The following is a 23,972-nucleotide window of genomic DNA, read 5'->3' on the forward strand; positions in this document are numbered from 1 at the left end:
CAGACATTTTAAACTGAGTGGCCATTGCATTTCAAACATAAGCCAGTTGATTTTATAATCAAGTTTAACAAACATTTCAAAATAGCAAGCTAGATTTTAAAGATATATATTTGGGCTATATCGTTCTGAACAAAATTAAACTTCTTGTGGAGGAATAATCTAATAAAATCTAATTTATAAACACTACCATCAAAACTTTTGAAACACTTATTCTTTATTATAATTGTGTTTTTTTTTTTTTTTTCACATTTTAGAATAATAGTAAAGTCATCAAAACATGAGGAGAATATGTTGACAGTCCAGTGTGAGATTATAGATTAATAGAGTGCAGCCAATGCACTTGCCAATGGAACTGTTTCTCTTGTATTTATTGATGATGTGACTGCTGACAAAAGCAGCAGGATGAATTCTGAAGTGTTTCGGGCAATATTATCTGCTCATATTCAGCCAAATGCTTCAGAACTCATTGGACGGTGTAACCCGCACACACACACACAAGATGAGACAGTCACAATGTATGTCAAAACTGCGTTTATTTGCAGGCAAACAAAAGTACAGCACGGAAAATCCAGAGGGAGAATGGTCAGGGTAGCGTAGGGTCAAAAGCCGGGGAATCAAAGATATAAACAAGGGGGCAAATCCAATGAGAGAGTGGTCAACGAGAGTGTAGGGGGTCAAAGCTGGGGTAATAAGAATAAGAATAACAAGACGGGACTAGTGGGGAGCAAAAGACAGGGGAACAAGGGGAGCTGGCAAGCTAAGAGGAGGACAAGAGGAGTTCAAAACTAGACGAGACTAGCGGGGGGGCAAAGGCACGGGAAACTAAATACAATAACCAACGGGCGTGAGACGAAGGGCAGTGATATATATAGGGGAAAGTGCAGGTGTAAACAATGAAAGGTGATGAGACGAGTACAGGTGAAACTAATGTGGAGATTGAGACGAGTGCAGGTGTACATAATGTTCTGGCGATAGGAGAGCGGGCATGCGAGCCCGAGGAGGGAGACCTGCTAACGAGCATGAGAGCTCTTAGGAGCAAAACGAGCGTGGAAGCTCGAGGGAGCAAAACGAGCGTGCGAGCTCGAGGGGGCGGAAGGAGCGTGCGAGCTCGAGGGGGCGGAACGAGCGTGGGAGCTCGAGGGAGCAAAACGAGCGTGCGAGCTCGAGGGAGCAAAACGAGCGTGCGAGCTCGAGGGAGCAAAACGAGCATGGAAGCTCGAGGGGGCGGAGCGAGGGAGCGGGATTCGTGACAGTACTCCCCCCTCTAAAACGGACGGCTCCTGACGGCCGCGCTCTGTTGCGAGGAGCGCGACCTCTGGGAAGTGGTGCTGGACGATCCCAACAAACAAAAAACCCTGAACAGACAACCCACAAAACACACAAACAAAATTGAGGGCAGTCCAAGGGGCACAGAGGGAAATGAGACAGTCCATGGGGTCAATGGGCAGTTTCAAGGCAAGGTCAGGGGGAACATAGCAGACAGGCGGGTGGTCGGGAGATCTAGGGGGCATCCAAAGGGCAGAGACTGGGTCAGGGGGTCTGGAAGGCGACTGGAGGACAGGGACTGGGTCCGGGGTCTGGAAGGTGACCACCGGACAGGAATAGGGTCCGGAGGCCAGGGAAGAGGCCACAGGACAGGAAGGGGGTCAGGAAGTCTGGGCTGAGCCGTGAAAGGCGGTGCCGGCCAGAGGCGGCACTGTAGGCGGCTCTGGAGGTGGGGTTCTGGAAGGCTCTGGAGGTGGAGCCGAAGGAGGCTTTAGGGGCGAAGGCCTGGAAGGCTCTGGAGGTGGAGCCAAGGGAGGCTTTAGGGGGGTAGGTCTGGAAGGCTCTGGAGGTGGAGGCCTGGAAGGCTCTGGAGGTGGAGCCGAAGGAGGCTTTAGGGGCGAAGGCCTGGAAGGCTCAGGAGGTGGAGCCCATGACGGTGGCGCCGTGGGAGGCTCTAGTGAGGTAGGCCTGGAAGGCTCTGGAGGTGGAGCCAAGGGAGGTGGCGCCGTGGGAGGTCCCCGAGGCGACGACCTGGCAGGCTCTGTAGTCTCGGGGGGTAGAGCCGTAGGAGGCCCGAGAGGCGGAGCCGTAGGAGGCTCGAGAGGCGGAGCCATAGAAAGCTCTGGAGTCTTTGGGAGCAGAGCCGTGAGAGTCTCGGGAGGTGGAGCCGTGGGAGGCTCTGGAGGGGGAGCCGTAGGAGGCCCGAGAGGCGGAGCCGTAGGAGGCTCTAGTGGCAGAGTCCTGGAAGGCTCGAGAGGCTTGGGGGCGGAGCCCTGAGAGGCTCGAGAGGAGGAGGAGCCCTGAGAGACTCGAGAGACGAAGCCATGAGAGGCTTGAGGGGTGGAGCCATGAAAGACTCGAGGGGCGGAGCCCTGAGAGGCTCGAGGGGAGGAGGAGCCCTGAGAGGCTCGAGGGGAGGAGGAGCCCTGAAAGACTCGAGAGGGGAAGCCCTGAGAGGCTTGAGAGGGGGAGGAGGCCTGAGAGACTCGAGAGGTGAAGCCGTGAGAGGCTTGAGGGGTGGAGCCATGAAAGACTCGAGGGACGGAGCCCTGAGAGGCTTGGAAGGAGGGGGAGCCCTGAAAGACTCGAGAGGAGAAGCCCTGGGAGGCTTGAGAGGCGGAGCTCTGGGAGGCTCGAGGGGTAGAGCTCTGGGAGGCTCGAGAGACTTGAAAGGCAGAACCCTGGGGGGCTTGGGAGGTAGAGCTCTGGGAGGCCTGGGAGGAGGAGCCTTGAAAGACTCGGGAGGAGAAGCCCTGAGAGGCTTGGAAGGAGGGGGAGCCCTGAAAGACTCAAGAGGAGAAGCCCTGGGAGGCTTGAGAGGCAGAGCTCTGGGAGGCTCGAGGGGTAGAGCTCAGGGAGGCTCGAGAGACTTGAAAGGCAGAACCCTGGGGGGCTTGGGAGGTAGAGCTCTGGGAGGCTCGAGAAACGGAGCCCTAGGAGGCTCGAGAGGAGGAGCCCTGGGAGGCTCGAGAGGAGGAGCCCTGGGAGGCTTGGGAGGAGGAGCCTTGGGAGGCTCGTGAGGCGGAGGCCGCGAGGGCTCTGAGGGGCGAGCAGAGGCTGGCAGAGCCGTGGAAGACTCTGAGGGCGGAGCAGAGGTCGGCAGAGTCGTGGAAGACTCTGAGGGCGGAGTAGAGCCCGGCAGAGTCGTGGAAGACTCTGGGGGCAGAGCAGAGCCCGGCAGAGTCGTGGAAGACTCTGAGGGAACCTCTGCGGTCTTGAGCACAAGACGAGACTGGGGAGAAGGGGCCCTCTTCCTTCTCTGACGTCTTCGGCCAACAGGGGATGTGGCCATGGGGACGGTCGAGGCTACAGGCGCTGGCTCTGGGGCGGTCGAGGCTACAGGCACTGGCTCGCTGACCGTGGCAGACATGGGCGCTGGCTCGTTGGCCGTGGCGGGCATGGGCGCTGGCTCGTTGGCCGTGGCGGGCATGGGCACTGGCTCGCTGACCGTGGCAGACATGGGCGCTGGCTCGTTGGCCGTGGCGGGCATGGGCGCTGGCTCGTTGGCCGTGGCGGGCATGGGCGCTGGCTCATTGGCCGTGGCGGGCATGGGTGCTGGCTCGTTGGCCGTGGCGGGCATGGGCACTGGCTCGCTGACCGTGGCAGACATGGGCGCTGGCTCGTTGGCCGTGGCGGGCATGGGCTCTGGCTCGTTGGCCGTGGCGGGCATGGGCGCTGGCTCGTTGGCCGTGGCGGGCATGGGTGCTGGCTCGTTGGCCGTGGCAGGCAAGGGCGTTGACTCGCTGGCCGTGCCAGGCTTCGAGGCTGGGGCCGTGACAGGCCTCGGGAATGGGGCCGTGTCGGGCTTCGGGACTGGGGCCGTGACAGGCTTCGGGACTGGGGCCGTGTCAGGCTTCGGGACTAGGGCCATGTCAGGCTTCGGGACTAGGGCCGTGTAAGGCTTCGGGACTGGGGCCGTGACAGGCTTCGGGACTGGGGCCATGACAGGCTTCGGGACTGGGGCCGTGACAGGCCTCGGGACTGGGGCCGTGTCAGGTTTCGGGACTAGGGCCATGTAAGGCTTCGGGACTAGGGCCATGTAAGGCTTCGGGACTAGGGCCGTGTCAGGCTTCGGGTCTAGGGCCATGTAAGGCTTCGGGGCTAGGGCCGTGTAAGGCTTCGGGACTAGGGCCGTGTCAGGCTTCGGGACTAGGGCCGTGTTAGGCTTCGGGACTAGGGCCGTGTAAGGCTTCGAGACGGGGGCTGTGGTAGGCTTCGAGACGGGGGCCGTGGTAGGCTTCGAGACGGGGGCCGTGGTATGGAACGCTGGTTCAGTTTCTGCCTCCCCCACAGTAAACGAGGAACCAGCGTACAGTAGGGCGAGGTCAATAACCTGAGCCAGGTTGAGAGAGCAGCGACCACCAGGCATGAATGATGAGGCTGGCTCATTCAGTCCAAATTGAAAAATGTCTTTCAGAGCCACCTCATCAAAATTCACCTGGTTGGCCAGGGCACAAAAATCCATAATATAAGCCTCCAAGGGTTGGCTCCCCTGGCGCAAAACCAAGAGTCGGGCCGCTGGCTCCATAATGTCAAGGACGGGGTTATGCGTTACACCACCGCTGCCTTGCACGAAAAACTCTTGGCAAGCACCCGAAGAGCCGTCAAACCTCTCAGGGGGTTGAAGGCTCACGGCACTCAGAAATGCACTTGAGGCATAAACGGGCTCAGGGGCAGACACAGGTGAAACAGGGTGACAAAAATCAGACAAAGAACATACCTGCTGCCCCTGGGCCGCGAGCGCTTGGTCCTGCCTCCAAACTGTAGCTCCTAGCGCCAAATGTGACGTGCATCTCCGCTCTAGTGAGCTGCGCGAATCCTCCGCGTGGCTCATTGTGACTGTCTACGGTGGGGTTGGTTATTCTGTAACCCGCACACACACACACAAGATGAGACAGTCACAATGTATGTCAAAACTGCGTTTATTTGCAGGCAAACAAAAGTACAGCAAGGAAAATCCAGAGGGAGAATGGTCAGGGTAGCGTAGGGTCAAAAGCCGGGGAATCAAAGATATAAACAAGGGGGCAAATCCAATGAGAGAGTGGTCAACGAGAGCGTAGGGGGTCAAAGCCGGGGTAATAAGAATAAGAATAACAAGACGGGACTAGTGGGGAGCAAAAGACAGGGGAACAAGGGGAGCTGGCAAGCTAAGAGGAGGACAAGAGGAGTTCAAAACTAGACGAGACTAGCGGGGGGGCAAAGACACGGGAAACTAAATACAATAACCAACGGGCGTGAGACGAAAGGGCAGTGATATATATAGGGGAAAGTGCAGGTGTAAACAATGAAAGGTGATGAGACGAGTACAGGTGAAACTGTGGAATAATTAATGCTTCTCAACAAATTCTCTGGTGATGTAATGTGGAATAATGAAGGCCTCTTTTATGTATCTCTTGTTGGGGGTAGCTACAGCTGCTCCCTGCTCTAAAGATGTTCTAAGGAATGTGTTTTTGTCTCACGTTTCGCACGTAGCTCAAACATGTATGTCACCCCCATATAAGGTAAAGAACTATTTCATTGGTGAGGGTCCAGTGGAATGTGGTTTTCCGGACAATAAAACAGAGTGTTGAGACAATAAACGTTGAAGAAGGATTTGATAGCATTGGTTCTCTGTGTCAGTTCTTTCTTCCCTCGGCTGAGCCGTATCGAGACGGGGATTGCGATCAACAAATAAATTAAATACATTGGATGACAAAATTATCTAACAGAAACTAATGTGGAGATTGAGACGAGTGCAGGTGTACATAATGTTCTGGCGATAGGAGAGCGGGCATGCGAGCCCGAGGAGGGAGACCTGCTAACGAGCATGAGAGCTCGTAGGAGCAAAACGAGCGTGGAAGCTCGAGGGAGCAAAACGAGCGTGGAAGCTCGAGGGAGCAAAACGAGCGTGCGAGCTCGAGGGGGCGGAACGAGCGTGCGAGCTCGAGGGGGCGGAACGAGCGTGGAAGCTCGAGGGGGCGGAGCGAGGGAGCGGGGTTCGTGACAGACGGCGCTTCACAGTACAGATGGACAATGACCCGAAGCATACTGTGAAAGCAACCAAAGAGTTTTTTAAGGGAAAGAAGTGGAATGTTATGTAATTGACTGCAAAGGATTTGCAACCAAGTATTAAAAAGTGAAAGTTTGATTTATGATTGTTAATCTGTCCCATTACTTTTGGTCCCTTAAAAAGTGGGAGGCACATGTACAAACTGTTGTAATTCCTACACCGTTCACCTGATTTGGATGTAAATACCCTCAAATTAAAGCTGAAAGTCTGCAGTTAAAGCACATCTTGGTTGTTTCATTTCAAATCCATTGTGGTGGTGCATAGAGCCAAAAAGATTAGAATTGTGTCGATGTCCCAATATTTATGGACCTGACTTGATATTGTAATACAAATTTGACCTTGACATTACATAATGCAATATTTGATTGATCAATGTTTTATTTATTTATTTATTTTAGCTAGTTATCCTGTTATAAAGACATATTGCTCTGGGCAAGACCGAATATGTATAGGAGGAAAGTTTGAGGTGTTATCAGTGTAGTACCAGTACTGTATATTGATGTTTTAAAATGTTTTATTGACAACTTATCGACTGTTTTTATTGGTATCTATAATACATATGAGATATCTATGTTTACAGTTTAATTTTTTTTATTTTGCATGGGATCTGTTAACTTAAGATCATTTGCATGTATAACCAAAGAGTAGAATAAGTGTGAAAAGTATAAGGAAATGAAATCAATGAATGTACTCATCATATCTATTGAAAATAATGCTCACTTGTTAACAATCAGATGTCATCGGTATATGCTGATGTAGCATCTGAATTTACTGTCCATCTAAATTAAAATTTTAAGGTATATTGTGAGTTAACAAAAATGCGTAGACAGTTTTCGCTTACAGTGGAGTTATTATGGACAGATACCTTTTCCCTACTTCCACTGTAAATGCATTTCTGTTCATGCATTTATTTATTTTTTTAACAAACTGAAGGATGAGTCAAGAGAGCTTGTGTTTTGCCTTAACTCATTGTGGCAGCGGGGGCGTGGTCAAGCGCCCGTCCGGGAGAGAAAAGCGGTAAGGGCGTTTACACCTGAGCTAAATTATGTCTAACACCTGTCCCTAATTTCAGTGAGCACGGGGAGAGCGGCATAAAAGGGCAGCCAGAGGGCCTCCAGGGGGAGAGAGAAGTCAGGTGCATGAAGAAGCGGCCCCCCACAAAGTGCGGCTATAATCTGCATAAACGCCTGTTGGCACTGCTCCGACCACTGGACCGGATCTGGAGCCCCCTTTTTTGTGAGGTCAGTCAGCGGGCTGGTGACATCCGAATAATTAGGCACAAACCTCCTATAATAGCCAGCCAGCCCCAGGAACTGCCTCACCCCCTTTTTGGTCTTGGGTCTAGGGCAAGTCGCAATCGCCGCGGTTTTGTCAATTTGGGGACGCACCTGGCCATCACCCAAGTGTAACACCCCTCACAGGATGGAGGACAGGAAACAAGTCTTCACCGCAAGGTAAACCTTTAATGCCCGTTGTCTTTACAATACTTTACAATAACACACAATATAATACAAGCGCACTGGGTTAGCTTGTCCTCTCTCTCCCCCTGGAGGCCCTCTGGCTGCCCTTTTATGCCGCTCTCCACGTGCTCACTGAAATTAGAGACAGGTGTTAGACATAATTTAGCTCAGGTGTAAGCGCCCTTACCGCTTTTCTCTCCCAGACGGGCGCTTGACCACGCCCCCGCTGCCACACTCATGTTTCAAAAAATTGCCTTTCAAATTGTAAAATGTTAGTAAAAAATCTAAAAGGGTGGGTCAGGCTTTGTTGATTTTACTGCCTCTTTAAATCCAGTACTTTATTTATTAATTTATTACACTAGGTTATTACGTAACTATACCTGTGGTTATTGTCTGATATAGAACCTTAACCAATCTAGTCTTTCCCCCTCGTGTCCAAAGTAATAAAGCTCCCATTACCAGACTTACTACATATGTTCTGTTACTGCGTGGTATTTTGTTATCCTCATTTTAAATGGAGTACCCTTTACAAAAGACATGCAAGTCTGTATCTTTGCAGACTTCCTAAAGGGTCAAAATCTTTTTTTTTTTTTTATCAGGAAGCATAATTCAACATTTTAACAAAAAGCAATGGCACAAAAGACCCCTTACTCACAGCTAGGTCATTGTGCTATTATCTTTCATACACAAGAAAACAAATAAATTCACTTTGTCCCTGTTCCCTGCATGTTTCCCAATCTTCCTTTATGTTTGGTATGTAAAGAACACTTCTGAATTGGTGTTTTTTTTTAATTGGTGAATTGGTCCTTTTTATTTGAAACTAACAAATGAAGTATGTCTAAATCAAAACAAGGCAAAACATCAAAATCAAGGCCAGGGGTGAAAACTAAACATTTTTAATATGGAGCATGCAGCTTCTGGGTCTTGGTTCTGTTGAAGGCATGATCTGTTGGTGTGAACCTACAGCTATTGCTCATCACATTCACACCTATGATCCTGCTGCAAGCTAAACTGCTCTTTTATTTCATTCTGCTTGTTTAGAGTAAACAGATTTGCTTTGCTTTGTGGACATGGCTAGTGTTTTCTTGGGAAATAACCTTTGATGTGTGTGGTTATTTTGGCCAAACCTGGGGGTGCATTCATTTTTTATGATAAAGTAAATTCCAAGCCTCGGATCCAACCAAAGCCCCAAACCCCACCTCCCACTAAGGCCCATCTAAAAGCCCAACCTGACAACACAGATCAAAATCCTGGTCACACCCAGGCAGATCCAGTTCTTGCAAAAGAGCAATCCCTAGCCAAGGTTCCTGTCAAGCCCTCATCACCAGCTAAACCTCAGCTCCAGCATAAGTCTGTGCTCAAAGAGCAACCCAACCCTGAAGCCCAAGCTCAGATCATGGCCCCCTTTGAAGTATCCTCTACCCTTTCCAGAGCAGCTCCTACCCCTGCTCCTACACAAGCCCAGGCCCATGCTGCCCTAATGAAACCCACGCCACCCCAGCCTCCTCTAAAGGAACAACCTGCACCACAGCAGAAGTCAGCCCATCCTCTTCTGAAGTAAGAAAGTTTTACCTTTTGCTTCATTGTTTGCTTGTCCATTTCAGCAAGAAGCTATTGAGCAGTTCCTTACACCAGGGGTGTTCAAGTATGCTCTTTGAGATGTTGGCTGAATCCTATTTTGCATTATGCATCTAAGTAATAGAAGTATGCATTTAACTTCTGATGGAACAGTACTTACTTTCACATAAGAAATAAAGCAATACTCCAATATTTAGACTGAATGCTAAATTGTACAATTATGTCTTGGAACCCCACAGGGGTTCATACATCACAAACCAATCTTTATGCAAGGAGTTTTGGGAAATATTAGCCCAAAACCAAAATGTCCACAAATGTCCACCGAAAAATTGTGTGCCATCTAAGTACTTTGGCATACTTCCTAATAATAATTTTTTGGGGATGCACTAATCTTGATAGTATATAGCAGGGATTGTATGCCAAATGGGATGCAGCCCTACCTTCCTGTAGAGTTTGCCTTCACTCTAGAGCTTTTGGTGCAAATTTGACATCAAGTCAAGTTTGACTGGTGTGAAAGCGGTTTTCCAGAACTGGTGTACACCATTCAACTGTGCCTTAGTCTGCTTGAAAAGGTGGTCTGGTGTTCAGGTGAAATCTGGTATGGCTCGCAAGAAATAAATGTGGGCTAACTTTCAGGAGTGAACCGCTATTGATAATGTATAATTTGCATCTTTGTAATTGCAATTATTTCAGTATAATATAATTTCTCATGGTTGCTTGCCTGTGAATTGCCTTTGAAAAGCAGCTTGCATTTCTCACATCTTCTCCTCCTGAGTTGTCTCAACCATCTGCTGCTAGTTTTCATGGTGGTGTTACAGTACATTGATGAAACAAACAAATAGTTCTGACCCAAGGAAACACTGACACACTAAGGAAAGCTCCAGCAGAGCATTTGACAGATAGGAATGCATAAGCTCTGTCTTGAAGTTGTGGTAACAACTGTGCCAGATTGAATTTAATGGGTTATAAGGTGAAATGGATTTCACAAAGGCACAACTGGACCTGCCTCTTTAAAATTGTCTTTGGTCAGTGGTTGCCTACGTCAGAGTGCATTGTGGCAAAACATTACATTTTCTTAACGTCTGGTTGCATGATGGAGCATCATTTTCACAAACCCATGTGTTTTCCCTTTTTTTCCTGATGCACCATACCCATAGAAATCAATGCATTTGCAGCATTCTCTAATGCAGCAGAGTGTGACCTTGGGGCCAGCCTCCCCAGGGGAGAAGGGTGAAAAAGAACCTGGCTTTGTACAAAGCAATCAAACTAATTGTGAAAGTAGCCTAACGCACCTGCTGGTGATTATCAATTGAACCTGAAGCCCTTGATTAGACTGGATCAGGTGTGTGTGTTGCTTAGAGTTAGAGCCAAACTCTTTCAGAAGGTAGATCTCCATGATTGGAATTAAGCCTTACATGATTACTTTTTTAAATTAGCTAAATATCCAAATGATTACATAAAAGATTATCAAATTTTTCATATTGTTGTCCACTATTTTGCCGTAAATCCCAGTCCTTGACCAACGCATTCAATGCCTTTGGTGAGACCTTACGTTCCAGCAATGACGATGAAGCCAAGGCGGAGACCATCCGAAATTTGCGAAAGTCTTTTGCAAGCCTATTCTCTGACTAATGACAAGCTACTGCCCAAAGGGTGGCCAGGGTTTGATTGATAGATACAGTATGCATCCTGGTCATCCTGGAGGTATATTCCATGTAATTATACATTTAACCCCTCCTCCCAACTCTGCTGTAACTATCCAAGTGTCAATTACAAAGTGGAGAGTGATGTACAGTGATTGTTCTCACAAGATGTTGGTTTGTACATTTGTGAGTCGCTCTGCCTTGAAACACTGGGATTTGTGTGAGGGGATGGTTCATACACGATCAGTTATAAAAGGCTGGTGTATGCACAAATTGTCCAGAACCCGTCAATGTTGTAACCTTATCATGATAGTGTGTTTTCATGGCCTACAGAAAAATATTTGTGACAAGTTTCCATTGTTTATTCCCTGTAGAGTCTGTGTGTATGTGTGTGTAATTGGTGTGTTGTAAGCATTAGCCAGTAAGACATTAGTTGAACAATACCTTGGGATCTTTATAAAAGCACTTTCCTATTCAAGTTTCCAACAATAATCACTTATTGGACTGGTTGGGTTTAATGCAGCAGTGGCGTTTCAGTGGAATGCCTGATGTTTTAGCGACATAGCTTGTGTCCAGCATTTATCAACTTGTCAAGATATTCATGTATGCCATGTTTATAGTATCTCTACATATTGTATTGTATGTTAAACATCTCAGGAGTTAAAGTTGAATATATGTTTTTTCCAGCGTTACATTGTTTATATGTTTTCTTTGTGTGCAGTTATATTGCATTGCATGACCCGGTGACGTTTGTTATTTCTGTGAAGTGCCAATAAACATGTGGCGCATCATTCCACTGATATGCTGGCGTGCTTTGTCCTGTTCCCGTTTGCATTCTGCTCATTATCTGTACATTCAGCTATCACAGATACAGATAGCCTTGAGTGGCAACAATTTATTCATGTATCTACATTTTTTGCAGTATATGTTTGTTTCTTTGTTGTTAGATCCAGAGGCTCTAACCTGTAAGTACAAAGACCATTGCCCAAATTATTGTGGGGTGGGACACCATTACTATGTTTTGCATTATACAAACTCATGATGGATATTTTATGTGAATAAAGAATATAACTCTTAAGATCTTTGTGCTCGCTCATTTGAAAGAGGGTAAAACTGAACAGTTAATTATATTAAGCCAACAAACATGAGTTTCCACCAGGTGGCACTTAGTGACTTCTGTATCTCTATTAATCCGTATTCATTGAAAAGAGCAGGTTTTTCCAACTATAAAAGTTTAACAACCATTACATTTCCATCCAGCATACCAAACAAATGCTGTTCAAGTCACTAAATGTAAATGAAAAACATTACACACTAAACCACTTTTTGTGTGGGCAGTCAAATGAGTGGACCAAATGACTTTCCATCAAATACCACAAGAGCTACACAGGTGTGAATCTCAGAAACAAAAATCTACAAATCTACATTTACATGACTCAGGGAAAACCACAGGTGTCTGAAAAGTTAGGATTCTACATAATTTTGCCATCAGGTAAAGACAGTTTACATGTGTAAAGTTGTCATTGCAACACAAACATTCTCCAAATTTGTTGTCAGTTACTTTAAATTGAAATTTGGTGTCTTGAGATCTTTAAAATGGTTGACAGATTAGAATTAGTTTATTAAATTGAATCTTTAGAGTTTGGTATTAGCATGTACATCTGAATCCTTCTAATAATGCTAATTTGCACCTTTCAACTCACTATTTCAGAACTATTGTGACATCACGTATGTATGCCAACAGCCCATTTACTTTCAAATATTTTGTTCAGTCATATGATTGATGAATCAAATCCCACGCAAGAGATTCTCATTACGTCAAACCTGTTTGCCTTTTTCCACATCTTTATTACACATTATCTAAACTTGTGACCATGTGAAACAATGAATGACACACTGCAACTGTTATTTATTACTCATTCATTGCTATTACAGTGACAAAGGATTTGATGCAGAAAGTTTTGATGAAAAATTAAAGAGAAGTAAGAGTGATTGAGACAGATAAACTGGGCATTCTGTCTATTATAGGAATTTTGGAGACTGAATTCATTATTTGCCTCAACCTTTGTGCACTTCCAGATAACATCAAGTAAACATTTCTTCCAAACTGTATAAAGTTTTCAATAATGTTGAATATAGCCTAATCCCAGTTCCAACTGCCTTAATAATTCTGTTTTCATCAATGTGACCTAGTCAGGACACTTGACATACAGAAAGTCCAAATAAAACGTGGCACAGATACAAACAAATCAATCATGTTTAATACATATTATACAGATTTTAGCATTCATAATTTAACTATAACACATTAAGAAAAATGTTACATGATAATATTAAAATGGCCAATTGCCTAAACTATATGAGGCAATTTGAGCGTTATACCAAGCACTGTGTGTTGAGTTGACAACAGCTGGAGTAAAATAGGTAGTCTTTTTAAACTTTATATGTTGTGTGTGGTAAAATTACCAGCGTAATACAGTTAATTTGGCGGAGATTACATTTGCTCTTCCGCATTGCTCCATGTGTTCCAGAGGTGTTCCAGATGGGAGGAGGAAAAGGGTGGCTGTGGCTCAAAACATAAGAAGCTCCCTAACAAGACATCATTTGGGCCATATTTAGAATCCTTAATCGATCATTTTCAATCATTTAGAAAATGTTGAGTATTTAAAATCACTTTTGGGTAACAAATGAGCGTTTTTAGCATATTTAATATAAACAAAGACTCTTTAACAGAATGTTCTAACATCTTTAGAATCTTTATTATGGATAATACACACTAAACATTGGAATTCATAGGCGCATTCGAGCGGACGCTGCGTGTAAAAAGCGCTTACGTTGTCCAAGTTTTCCGTATAGATAGGCAGCTCACTATGATTTGAGCCACGGCCATATATACTACGTGCCCAGCGCATCCATTCGTTGAATAGAGCTCAAGCACTGACTCCAGCATATGTAACCTAATACATATAATCCCAAACCTGTTGAACACCGCTGCTGTAGAGGGATAAAGTAAGCACGCGCGGATAGCGGGAAAAATCCAGCAAACCAACATCAGGAGGAAACATAATCTTTGGCGTCATTGAGCACCTTCAAGAGATCCCCACAGGTCAGTGCAATTTAAGACCACCTCTAGTGAGCAGCAGGTGAATCCTCCTGAGCAATACACGTTTAGTGTGGGTCTGTTAATTTATGCTACATGTTGCACGGGCGTTTCAATCTTAAGAACCCATCGTTTACTCCAGGTAAGAGTGTATCGCAGATCATCCTGTTATGCTCACACTTATAATATCACTCTCTATATATCAATTGCCTAAAGATTACGCGTGTGATGATTTCAGATGGTGAGTTAATAAACTGCTGTTTATTTAAACTCAAAAGTGTTGCATTTGATCTTGTACGTTAAATAGACGCGTGTCACATATTTTAACAATCGGTAACATAAGCAAATGACGTGTTATATGACTGAGATTTATGAGTTATGAGATATGTCTACTATAATTGCTGTAAAGTCTGTTACCAAAGACTATGCCAAAGAAAGAAAAAGTAGGCTATATCAAATTATGTATATGGTTATACAAATTGTATTTATTAAATAACATTTGGCTGTGACACTGAAGACTGCTTATGCATATTACAGTACATGCTACTGACTGTTGCTTGTGGACATCTAAAGAAGTTCAATATTTCAGCAGTGATTTAGAATAAAAGTATTTTGTTTGATATTCAGTAATTCTTATGTTAAACACCAATTTAACTGTAATGTCCAGTAGTTTCAGCACATATGACTTCGCTTTCACTTTCTTTGCAGTGTTCTTATAGAGCAACTATGAATATTTAATCTTAATAGAGATAATCATTTGCTTTTAGACCTAAGAACAGTTATATAGAATATACTGCATATATATGTAGTGAATATATATATATATATATATATATATATATATATATATATATATATATATATATATATAGTGAAAAACACTACAAATACAATGAAATTGAAAATTAAAATGAATCAGTTTGCCCAGAAAACCTACAGTTCTTTTGATTTTATCTCAGCACATTAATATGAGTCAAATGAGATGATTTACTGTAATTTTGAATAGTTCAGATAAGACTATAAGACACATAATCATACTGTACTTTCTCACTTGCAATTGACACAGTTGTTGTAATCGGGGATGTAAAACATTTTTTTATTATTGATTTGGTTTATTATTGATTTGGCAATGTGAATTTCAGTTCATTCCTAATCTGCCAAGATATATGTCATAACCCATGACTAAGTGTTACAAATCATTAAACATAAATAAAAGTTGATATCTGTTGGTATCAGTTGGCATTATGTTTTGGGAATGACAACAGAAGTATTATCAATACATAATCAACTTTGCCAGCATAAGCATTGTTTGATTGAAGAACTAAAGTCAGATTCTTGTAAGTCACAAATAGCAGCTAGTGCAAAATGTCTGGCCTATTTACAGGTGACCTCACATTAACTATGGACTTGTTCCACTGTTGTTTGACAGCTAGAAAGTGTCACTTTCCTTTTTAGTATATAAATAGTTTTTTAACTTACTTTTGTGAAAGTTTTGCTTAACAAGCGGGTATGTGCTTTCATTCTTTATATATTCGTTATATAATTAAAATATTTTAATATATTTTTAGTGTGGCTTAAGTGTCCAAATACATTTTGGGGCAAATGTTTTAGCTCAGACAATGTATATAGTTAAACAAATCTAGCCGTTGACCTGTTATATAACTGACAAACAACAGTATGGACTTTGCTCTGTTGTCATAAATGTAAGGTGTGGAAATAGCAGCAAAACCCTGTATACATTGATCTTTATGGTGCATACAGTTTGTCACATTGTACTGCAAAAGGCTGCTGACAAACTATATTATTTCTGACAACTATTGATACGTATATTGACTTCTGTAGCTTATGGACAGGACTGAACAAGTATAGTCTTTAGAGATTTTTCAATATACATTGTGTTGTTTTTATATATGTGTTTGTCTGCATGTGTTTTTTTGTGCGTATTAGTTGTTTTTCATGTGTATTTACAGGAGTGGTTATGCTATTTGGTTTTAACACAAGGATGATGGATTGCATCTCTTTTGAAAAGGCCCAGTTACACACAGTTCATACACATATTCCATGATTAAATAGAAGCTTTTCGTTCATTAGAGGCCATAGACCACACCTTATCCACAGAGTCCTTCTGAGCTTTGCAATTCAATGGACTGGAACTTTAGTTCCAAGAACTAGTTGTGGCACCATTGCATGCGTGGCATGTACATCTGTGGGTTGTATACTTTGTGCATGTGTGGACGTATTACCTCTTGTGTTTATTTGGGTTGATCTATTGATGTTTGTGTTCAAATCTGGTAAATATATTTTTACATATAGTGTCAAGGCTAATTTAACAATAATGTTTGCAAGTAGGCAGGATTATCTGAGTAAGCAAGATTAAGCAATCAAAAATAAGCATGTTCTGTCATCCGAATTGTTTTTTAACCCTTAAATGCATGGACATTCATTGATATACAAAATGCCCAGATACTGTAACGTTTTCTAAATATTCTCATAACAATTGCAAAATGATCAATTAAAATATATTAAAATATATTTTGTTGTTTTATTTTACATATATCAAAGAGATAACGGAACCAAAAAATCTAGAACAGGATTCATTATTTTCACACTGAAATGGAAATGAAACGCAACTGGCTGTCAAGCACATATTGAGCTACACATAACACATAATCTACACAAAAGATACACAGAATCATTTTCTCAGGCACTTACTGAGTCTAAATAGATGCACAACTTACTATATTTCAATAGTACACACATATGACAATAGTCATGTCATACTGTTCATGTATTACACTTGCTATAGTTTACTTTCATGTTGTTTCTTCATCAAATAGCCATGTCAAATGTAAATCAAGTCAATCACTGAAACAAAAGCACCACCTTGAGTAACAAATAGTATGTATATTATGTATGTGTACATGCATATAGAATACTGATATATTACCATTGTCACAGAAAATCAACATGATATAGTATTTATTTGTATGAAGATAGTACATGGAAAATCATAATCATAAGTGCAACTTTGAACTGTTGGTGGCGATTTCGTTCTCGATATTTATCGCAAAAAATAATCCACGATATCGAATAATTTTCTATGTTTAGGCTGTGCTCTACATATAGACGATTAGGTGTGTGTCGCTAAAAATGCAAGCAGCTTTCTCAGACTGTATGAAGTTGCTAACAATTAGGCTACGCCAGTCATGGGGCTGGACCCCAGATTGATTCCATCTGGACTGCAAGACATCATGACAACGGTTGCACCCTCTCGTCGTCTCTAGCGAGCAGTGCAACATTACAACAGTGCTGTGTACACAAGATCTGATCTCTCTGCGCTGTATTCTTGAATATTTTTCTACATTTTACCCTGTCTCGCTCTGCACGTGTTGCCTCTTTTCCCCGCATTTGAGGTGCCACATAAGTTAACAAGGTTCCAGAGTGCCTTTAGACCATAATGTTTTTTTCTTCTAAATTTAGCTTTACTAATCAGCATGTTACATAATAATTTAATACTAAACAAATCGATTTCTGTTCTAAATTAATCAGATTTCATCACCTCTGCCATGACTGACAAGGAAAAACAATAAAATTACTAGTTTGGTTGGTAGCCTAGTCTTTCTCACTTTAATGAAAATATAAAACTGGTCCATTCAGACTTTTACATTTTCTCTCAGGGGATACCCCTGAACCCCAATACAGTATTATTCCTCAGTCACAAGGGCTTCTAAGCCCCAGAACCTTTTATCAAAATATTTAAATAATTTGAATTTAAAAAATATATGCTCTCATTATGCTTCAAAACATTCATATCCATCTGCACTTGATTGATAAACTCTATAAAATATTTTAATATAGTAGAAGTAGAAGATCCCTCAGCTTTGGATGTCTCTGGGCCTCCAATGCAGTTACTCTTTTGACTGTTTAGGAGTTTTTCTTTCTTCCTTTCTTCTGCCAACTTGGAAATTAAAAAAACATCTGCAATGTGCAAATGTGAATGTAATAGCGTGATAAATATCGATATCGAATGATATGAAAAAGAATATTGTGATAATATTTTTGGCCATAACGCCCAGCCCTACTATATGTAGACAAAATTCTAATTTGCAGTGACAGAAAACTGCAGTAAAATCTTGCATCTGTCAATCTAAAACTTAACAAGTTGTTAGGTTCATATTATGTTGGTATGTAAATATATTTACATCTCAGCTTTGCTAAAATATACAGTGGGCCTTATCCATTAACCATGGACAGAACATAAGCATGGTTTTACAAACATAGAAATACATTTTCACATTGATGTGAATGCAACAATTTATGTAAAAATTTATTTAAGAATGATTTACACAGAAATAAATTAGCGCATATGTTTTATGAACAATATACGCAAATTTGTTCGGCCTGTGTTTCATGATCAATTGAGACAAATGTCAGAGTATTTCTTTTGTTTTGTCCCTAGGATGCATAATTACAACTGTGACACAATGTTACAATGTCCATAAACAAGCTTATATTATAACGGAATACTTCGGTTGAAGTCCAGAAGCCCCCATGGTTTCAGAGATGATGTCAAGGGTTATAATTCATACTCAAGTTCCAAAGTAAAAAAAGACGCTAAACATTTTGGAACCTTTCCCAAAATGTGACCACAACTGATCGCTCCCCCTTTTCCTGTCCAGATCGAAGAACAAGGAAGACCCTTCCTCTAATTTCATGGGATTTGTAGCTATAGTGATTTTGCGGAGGCCTTGACAGAGAGCATGTTCCTTCCTTATCCGTTTAGGAAGCACTGCAAACCCTCAGGAGAGTCATCCACTATTAACTCATTCCTATTAAAAGTAATTGGGAGAAAGTTCATGTACTTAGATGTTGTTCAAGTCGAGATTGGGTTAAACATCAAAACTTGTTGTTTGTCCCAAGCTCAGACAAATGCATGTTTTTGTACAATCTTATTTGTTTTGAAAATGTCAAAACCTTTACTAAATTAATCTGCAGATTAATTTGAATATGAGATTTTGAATTCACTGAATTGAACAGCAGTTTGTGGCTGTGTAACAGTGTTTCAGACCTGGTTATTCATACTAAAATCCCTTTTTTATTTAAAGTCCATTAATGTCATGGCTTCAAAAATGAATGATTGCTGTACTCAATCCACACTTAACATCACATAACGTCAGTTATTTTTAGATTTGACATTTTATTAAAGGATCGTACTTACCCTCATGATGTTCCAAACCCATATGCTGTTATTTTGTCAGTGGAACACAAAAATATTTTTGAAGAATGATTATCCAGCTCTTAGTTCCTAATGACCAGCAGTGTTGGGTCATTTCTTAAAAATAGTAATCCACTACAAATTATTAAGTATTTATCCAAAATTGTAAACAATTACAATTCTGATTACTTTATTGGAAAATTTATAATTAGATAATTAAATTTATTGAAAGTCAGAAACTGTCATTTGATTACAAGAATTTTTATATATAATGCATTACACAAATTTATTTGAATAAAAAGTAATTAGATTGCATTAACTAATTATGTTTTTATTGAATTACACCAAACTCTTGTTACCAGGGGCTGTCAAGATCCAAAAAGGTCAAAAGAACTCCATAAAAGTAGTCCATATGACTTGTGCGCTGTGTTTCAAGTATTCCGAAGCCAAACGAAAGGTTTGTGTAAGGAATAGACCAAATGTATCATATTGTCACAAATAATCCTGCCATTTTGGCAAAGCATTTTCTAATCTGGACATGGGCTAGATGCAAGCTTTGGCAAAGATGAAGATTATTGGTAAATAACAGCTCAAATTATGCTATTTAATGACTTCAGAAGACACTGAATTTATGCAAGCGTCATATGGGCTATTTATACATGTCTTTTGACCTTTTTGGAGCTTGACAGATGTCACTATGAACTGTTGTCGTGTGACAAAAAAAATTATACTTTTGTGTTCCTCGGAAAATGAGGGGGAGTAAATAATTATAGAAATTTACATATTTGGTGGAACTGTTCCTTAGGACAAGTGAAAGCATATCATGCATGTTCTATTACAAGTCTAATTTTACTTCTGCCTCTTCGTGTCCATTTATTAGAAGAACTTGTCCATATCAGATGCTGTTCTGTGAAGAGAAGTGGAACCAGCAATGTTTTGAGTTGAATGAAGCAACAGGAAGTCATCTGGCTAGCCTTACACCTCATAGCAGGACCACATGATAGTTGGCTCTCTGCACTTTTGCTGAGACTGTGAAGTGTCAAAACTGGCAAAAAAAAATCCTCCAGTTCCTGTTAAATTAGTATAACCACAGAAATAGCCACACACTTGCCTATCCGATTAAGTCAAAAGTTCAGTGCACACAGTTCAGTTTATCAACCTAAATCAACAAGGATCTGACCTCCAGAACAACATTCAGGTTTTAGGGTGAGCTATAGTTTTTTGTTGTTGTTTTGAGCTATTTTTGTATAATGTGTTTTTTTACATTTCATGGGTTAGGTGCAAAGTTTATGTTCCTTTTAAAGCTGTGAATTGAAAGTTGTCAGGTCAGGTCTCAACCAAAGTGTTATGTTAAATTACATGATAATATGCAGAGCAGAGATTCTTGATATGTATTAAAAATTACATCACTATTCTAAAGCAAAATTAATTTCCCAGTAATTAATTGCTTTCTTTTCTTATGCATGCAGTGCAAGCACTAAGATCAAAGGAAGTGTTTAGAATTCACCCAACGAGCTAATTTATTGTCTTCTTTAAATAAAAAAAGTCAGAAAAATATATCAGGGTCCACTCGTCTCACAGTTGATGGATCCGTGCCAGCATACCTAAAAATGTGGTTAGAAATGTGTATACTGTGAAGCCTCCATCAATGTGGCACATGCATGCATCGCAAAATCAGTACTAGCCGAGTAGGCGGCCAGACAGCTTTATTGTCTGGGCAAAGTCTCATAATGAGAGGGCAGGGGTCAGACTTCAGTTTGGAGTTTGGAGACTTCAGTTTGTGCTGAGATCTTTTGCTCTCCATGACAAAGCTTTGAGGTCACGGTTGGTACTCCCCCTCCTCAGAACCAAAGCCTCCCTCACACAAACTCCTCCATCCTAATTTCTGAGGAAAGCGTTACATCAGGTGACGGTTGTCAAATGAATAGGGTAAAGCCCTGTGCATAGCTAAAAATAATTTCTCAACCAAAAATAATTTAAAAAAATCTGAGGGTCAAATCATAAATAATGCTAAATGATCAAGTGGCATTTTTTCCATTCTAATCAAATTTGTATAATATTTTATATTTGTAAAATATATTTTTTTAAATGTTTCACATTCAAGCGCATAGGTTGAGTGCAGAAACTCAGATTTTGAGGCGTTATCATTCTTAGAATCGTCATTGGGAATTTTTCGAGGAACCAGAAGTAATTTGTTCTCTGTGGTTTTATCTCTCTGTCAATCTGTGATAAATGTTCATATGCCAGTGAATGTTGTTTAGCAGGTTCTGTTTGTACATTTACATTTACATTTACATTTATGCATTTGGCAGACGCTTTTATCCAAAGCGACTTACAGTGCACTTATTACAGGGACAATCCCCCCGGAGCAACCTGGAGTTCAGTGCCTTGCTCAAGGACACAATGGTGGTGGCTGTGGGGCTCGAACCAGTGACCTTCTGATTAACAGATATGTGCTTTAGCCCACTACACCACCACCACTCCGTTTGTGTGTTTTCTCTGTTTTTAAAGATGGCCTTTTCCAGTGCAGCACATGCATTTTTAATGTGTTAAGCATTTTTAAATGGCATACATCCCTGAAAGAGAAACATATTAACAAACTAATATGTGAACTTCTGATATTTTAATTAATTGTCTTCCTTTTTTTTAATTTTTTTATTGTAAGATCATTTTAAAAACCTTTTAATCTAAAGGCATATGCCATGTTTATTCTGTTGGTTCATGTTTTTTCATGTCTTTTAAATCTCTGTCATGTCATGTGATCTTATTATGTGTTTCCCCTGTTCAAGTGTCTTGTTTTCATTGGTTCATTGTTTGATTACTGTGTTATTAGTCTCATCTTTTCATTGGTTATATTTCATTTAGTCTTGTTGTATTGTTTAGAATTTAGTCTTGTGATTGGTTGTCTTATTTACCTGTTACCCATGTCCTTGTATTTAAACCCTCATGTTTGCCATTGTCTAGTGTCAGGTATTGTTAATGTAACGTATGTCAAGTCCATAGTCAAGTCCATAGTCAAGTCCATAGTCAAGTCCATAGTCAAGATCACGTTTATAGTTAGGGTTTTTGGATTTCATGTGTTGTTAAATAAACTGCACTTGGGTTCATCTTCAAGTCATCGTCTTCATCTGCCAATTACTTCATTATTGTCAGCGCAATGTTACAGAATTCCTGACCGCCAACCATGAACCCAGCAATTCGACTCCTGTGCCTATGTCAGGGGAATCGATCCCTGGAGGAGTATGTGGGGGACTTCTGCGCTCTGGCCTGCAGGGTGGATTTAATGAGGTGGCCCTCAAAGACTGCTTCTGTTTTGGGCTGAATGAGACGATTTCCTCTTTAATGCCTGATGGTCGGTGGATGCCAGAGTCCGCTCCAGGCCGTGTCACAGCCATGCCTCCAGGCCGTGTCACGGCCATGCCAGAGTCTGCTCCAGGCCGTGTCACAGCCACGCCTCCAGGCCGTGTCACAGCTACGTGCCAGAGTCCGCTCCAGGCCGTGTCACAGCCACGCCAGAGTCCGCTCCAGGCCATGTCACAGCCACGGCAGAGTTCGCTCCAGGCCGTGTCACAGCCACGCCAGAGTCCGCTCCAGGCCGTGTCACAGCCACGCCAGAGTCGGCTCCAGGCCTTGTCATAGTCACGCCAGAGTCCACCTCCGCTCCACGAGGGGCCTCCATCCTTACGGCTCCACCTTGTTCCTCATCCCCATCGGCTCCTTCCCTCGAGCCTCTCAGGGCCCCAACTTTCCATTGGCTTTTCCCTGTTTCGCCACGCCCCACGCCTTGTCTCGCCATGCCCCACGGCTTCCTAATTAACTTTTATTATGTTTTAGGTCGTCGGGAGCCATCCCTAGAGGGGGATATGTCATGTTTATTCTGTTGGTTCATGTTTTTTCAAGTTTAGTTCCTGTTCATGTCATGTGATTTCCTGTTCCCTCATGTGATCTTGTCATGTGTTTTCCATGTTCATGTGTCTTGTTTTCATAGGTTCATTGTTTGATTACTTTGTTATTAGTCTCATCTTTTCATTGATTATAGTTAATTTAGTCTTGTTATCTTGTTTAGAGTTTAGTCTTGTGATTGGTGGTCTTGTTTACCTGTTACCCATGTCCTTGTATTTAAGCCCTCATGTTTGTCATTGTCTAGTGTCAGGCATTGTTAATGTAACGTAGGTCAAGTCATGTCATGTTTATTGTCAAGCCAAGCCAAGTCTAGTTTATGCAAAGTTCATAGTCAATTTGTTTAGTCAAGCTCATGTTTTTGTTTAGTTCACGTTTATAGTTAGGGTTTTTGGATTTCACGTTTTGTTAAATAAACTGCACTTGGGTTCATATTCATGTCATCGTCTTCATCTGCCATTTAATTCGCATTAAGACAGCATAAGCTTAAATGCTTCAAAATAGTTTTGTAGACAAATATATATTATGCCTAAATAATATTATTTTACAAAGCAAAAAATATTTTTTAATGGATGACCAGATACTGAATCAGATTGTGCAGAGCTGTAATATAAATAAAGGCAGCTACTTTGAAAAAGAAAAAATTGTTTGACATTTTTGGTCACTACATAACTCTCAAACTTCCAATTGTGCTGTTTTAAATTTCAAAAATAGTAATAAAAAAGAATGAGAGTGTTTCAACTTTTGAATCAATTCCGATTCATGTGTAATTTTTTGGCCTCACATATTTGTTCTGACTTTGCGTTTATGAGACCATGGTCCTGTTGCAATAGTGTCCCTGTGGAAAGTATTTCACATAACAGACTGTGTGCCTTTTTTGCTTGCCTTTCTCACATTAACAGGGAAGTTTTCAACAGCAGATCTGTGCAATCACCCCTCTGTATGGGCACCACACTGTAACACTTCTATATAACACTTATTTTGGAGTTAAATATCAGTCTCTGTAGGTCTTTCCATTTAGTCACTACTTTAATGAGCTTAT

At 42.0% G+C, this 23,972-nt stretch overlaps 1 protein-coding gene and 1 pseudogene across 2 annotated transcripts in view; both read left to right on the forward strand.

Moving 5' to 3' along the window:
• LOC127625982 (synapsin-2-like) overlaps positions 1-10,704 on the forward strand; it is an 87,151-nt pseudogene extending 76,447 nt beyond the window's left edge.
• A 2,948-nt stretch (positions 10,705-13,652) lies between these two features.
• Positions 13,653-23,972, forward strand: part of LOC127625914 (peroxisome proliferator-activated receptor gamma-like) — a 52,573-nt gene continuing 42,253 nt past the window's right edge. Inside the window, exon 1 of one of the 2 annotated variants that reach the window (XM_052101372.1) lies at positions 13,653-13,821. Coding sequence is in view for 1 of the 2 variants with exons in the window: in XM_052101371.1 (XP_051957331.1) it covers positions 13,912-13,957 (46 nt within the window). In the remaining variant the exon portion in view is untranslated. Of the gene's footprint in view, positions 13,822-13,842; positions 13,958-23,972 lie in introns of those variants that run through there. The other variant, XM_052101371.1, reaches the window with a different exon arrangement.

Source organism: Xyrauchen texanus, chromosome 32 (assembly GCF_025860055.1).
Source record: "Xyrauchen texanus isolate HMW12.3.18 chromosome 32, RBS_HiC_50CHRs, whole genome shotgun sequence".
Taxonomy (NCBI): Eukaryota; Metazoa; Chordata; class Actinopteri; order Cypriniformes; family Catostomidae; genus Xyrauchen; species Xyrauchen texanus.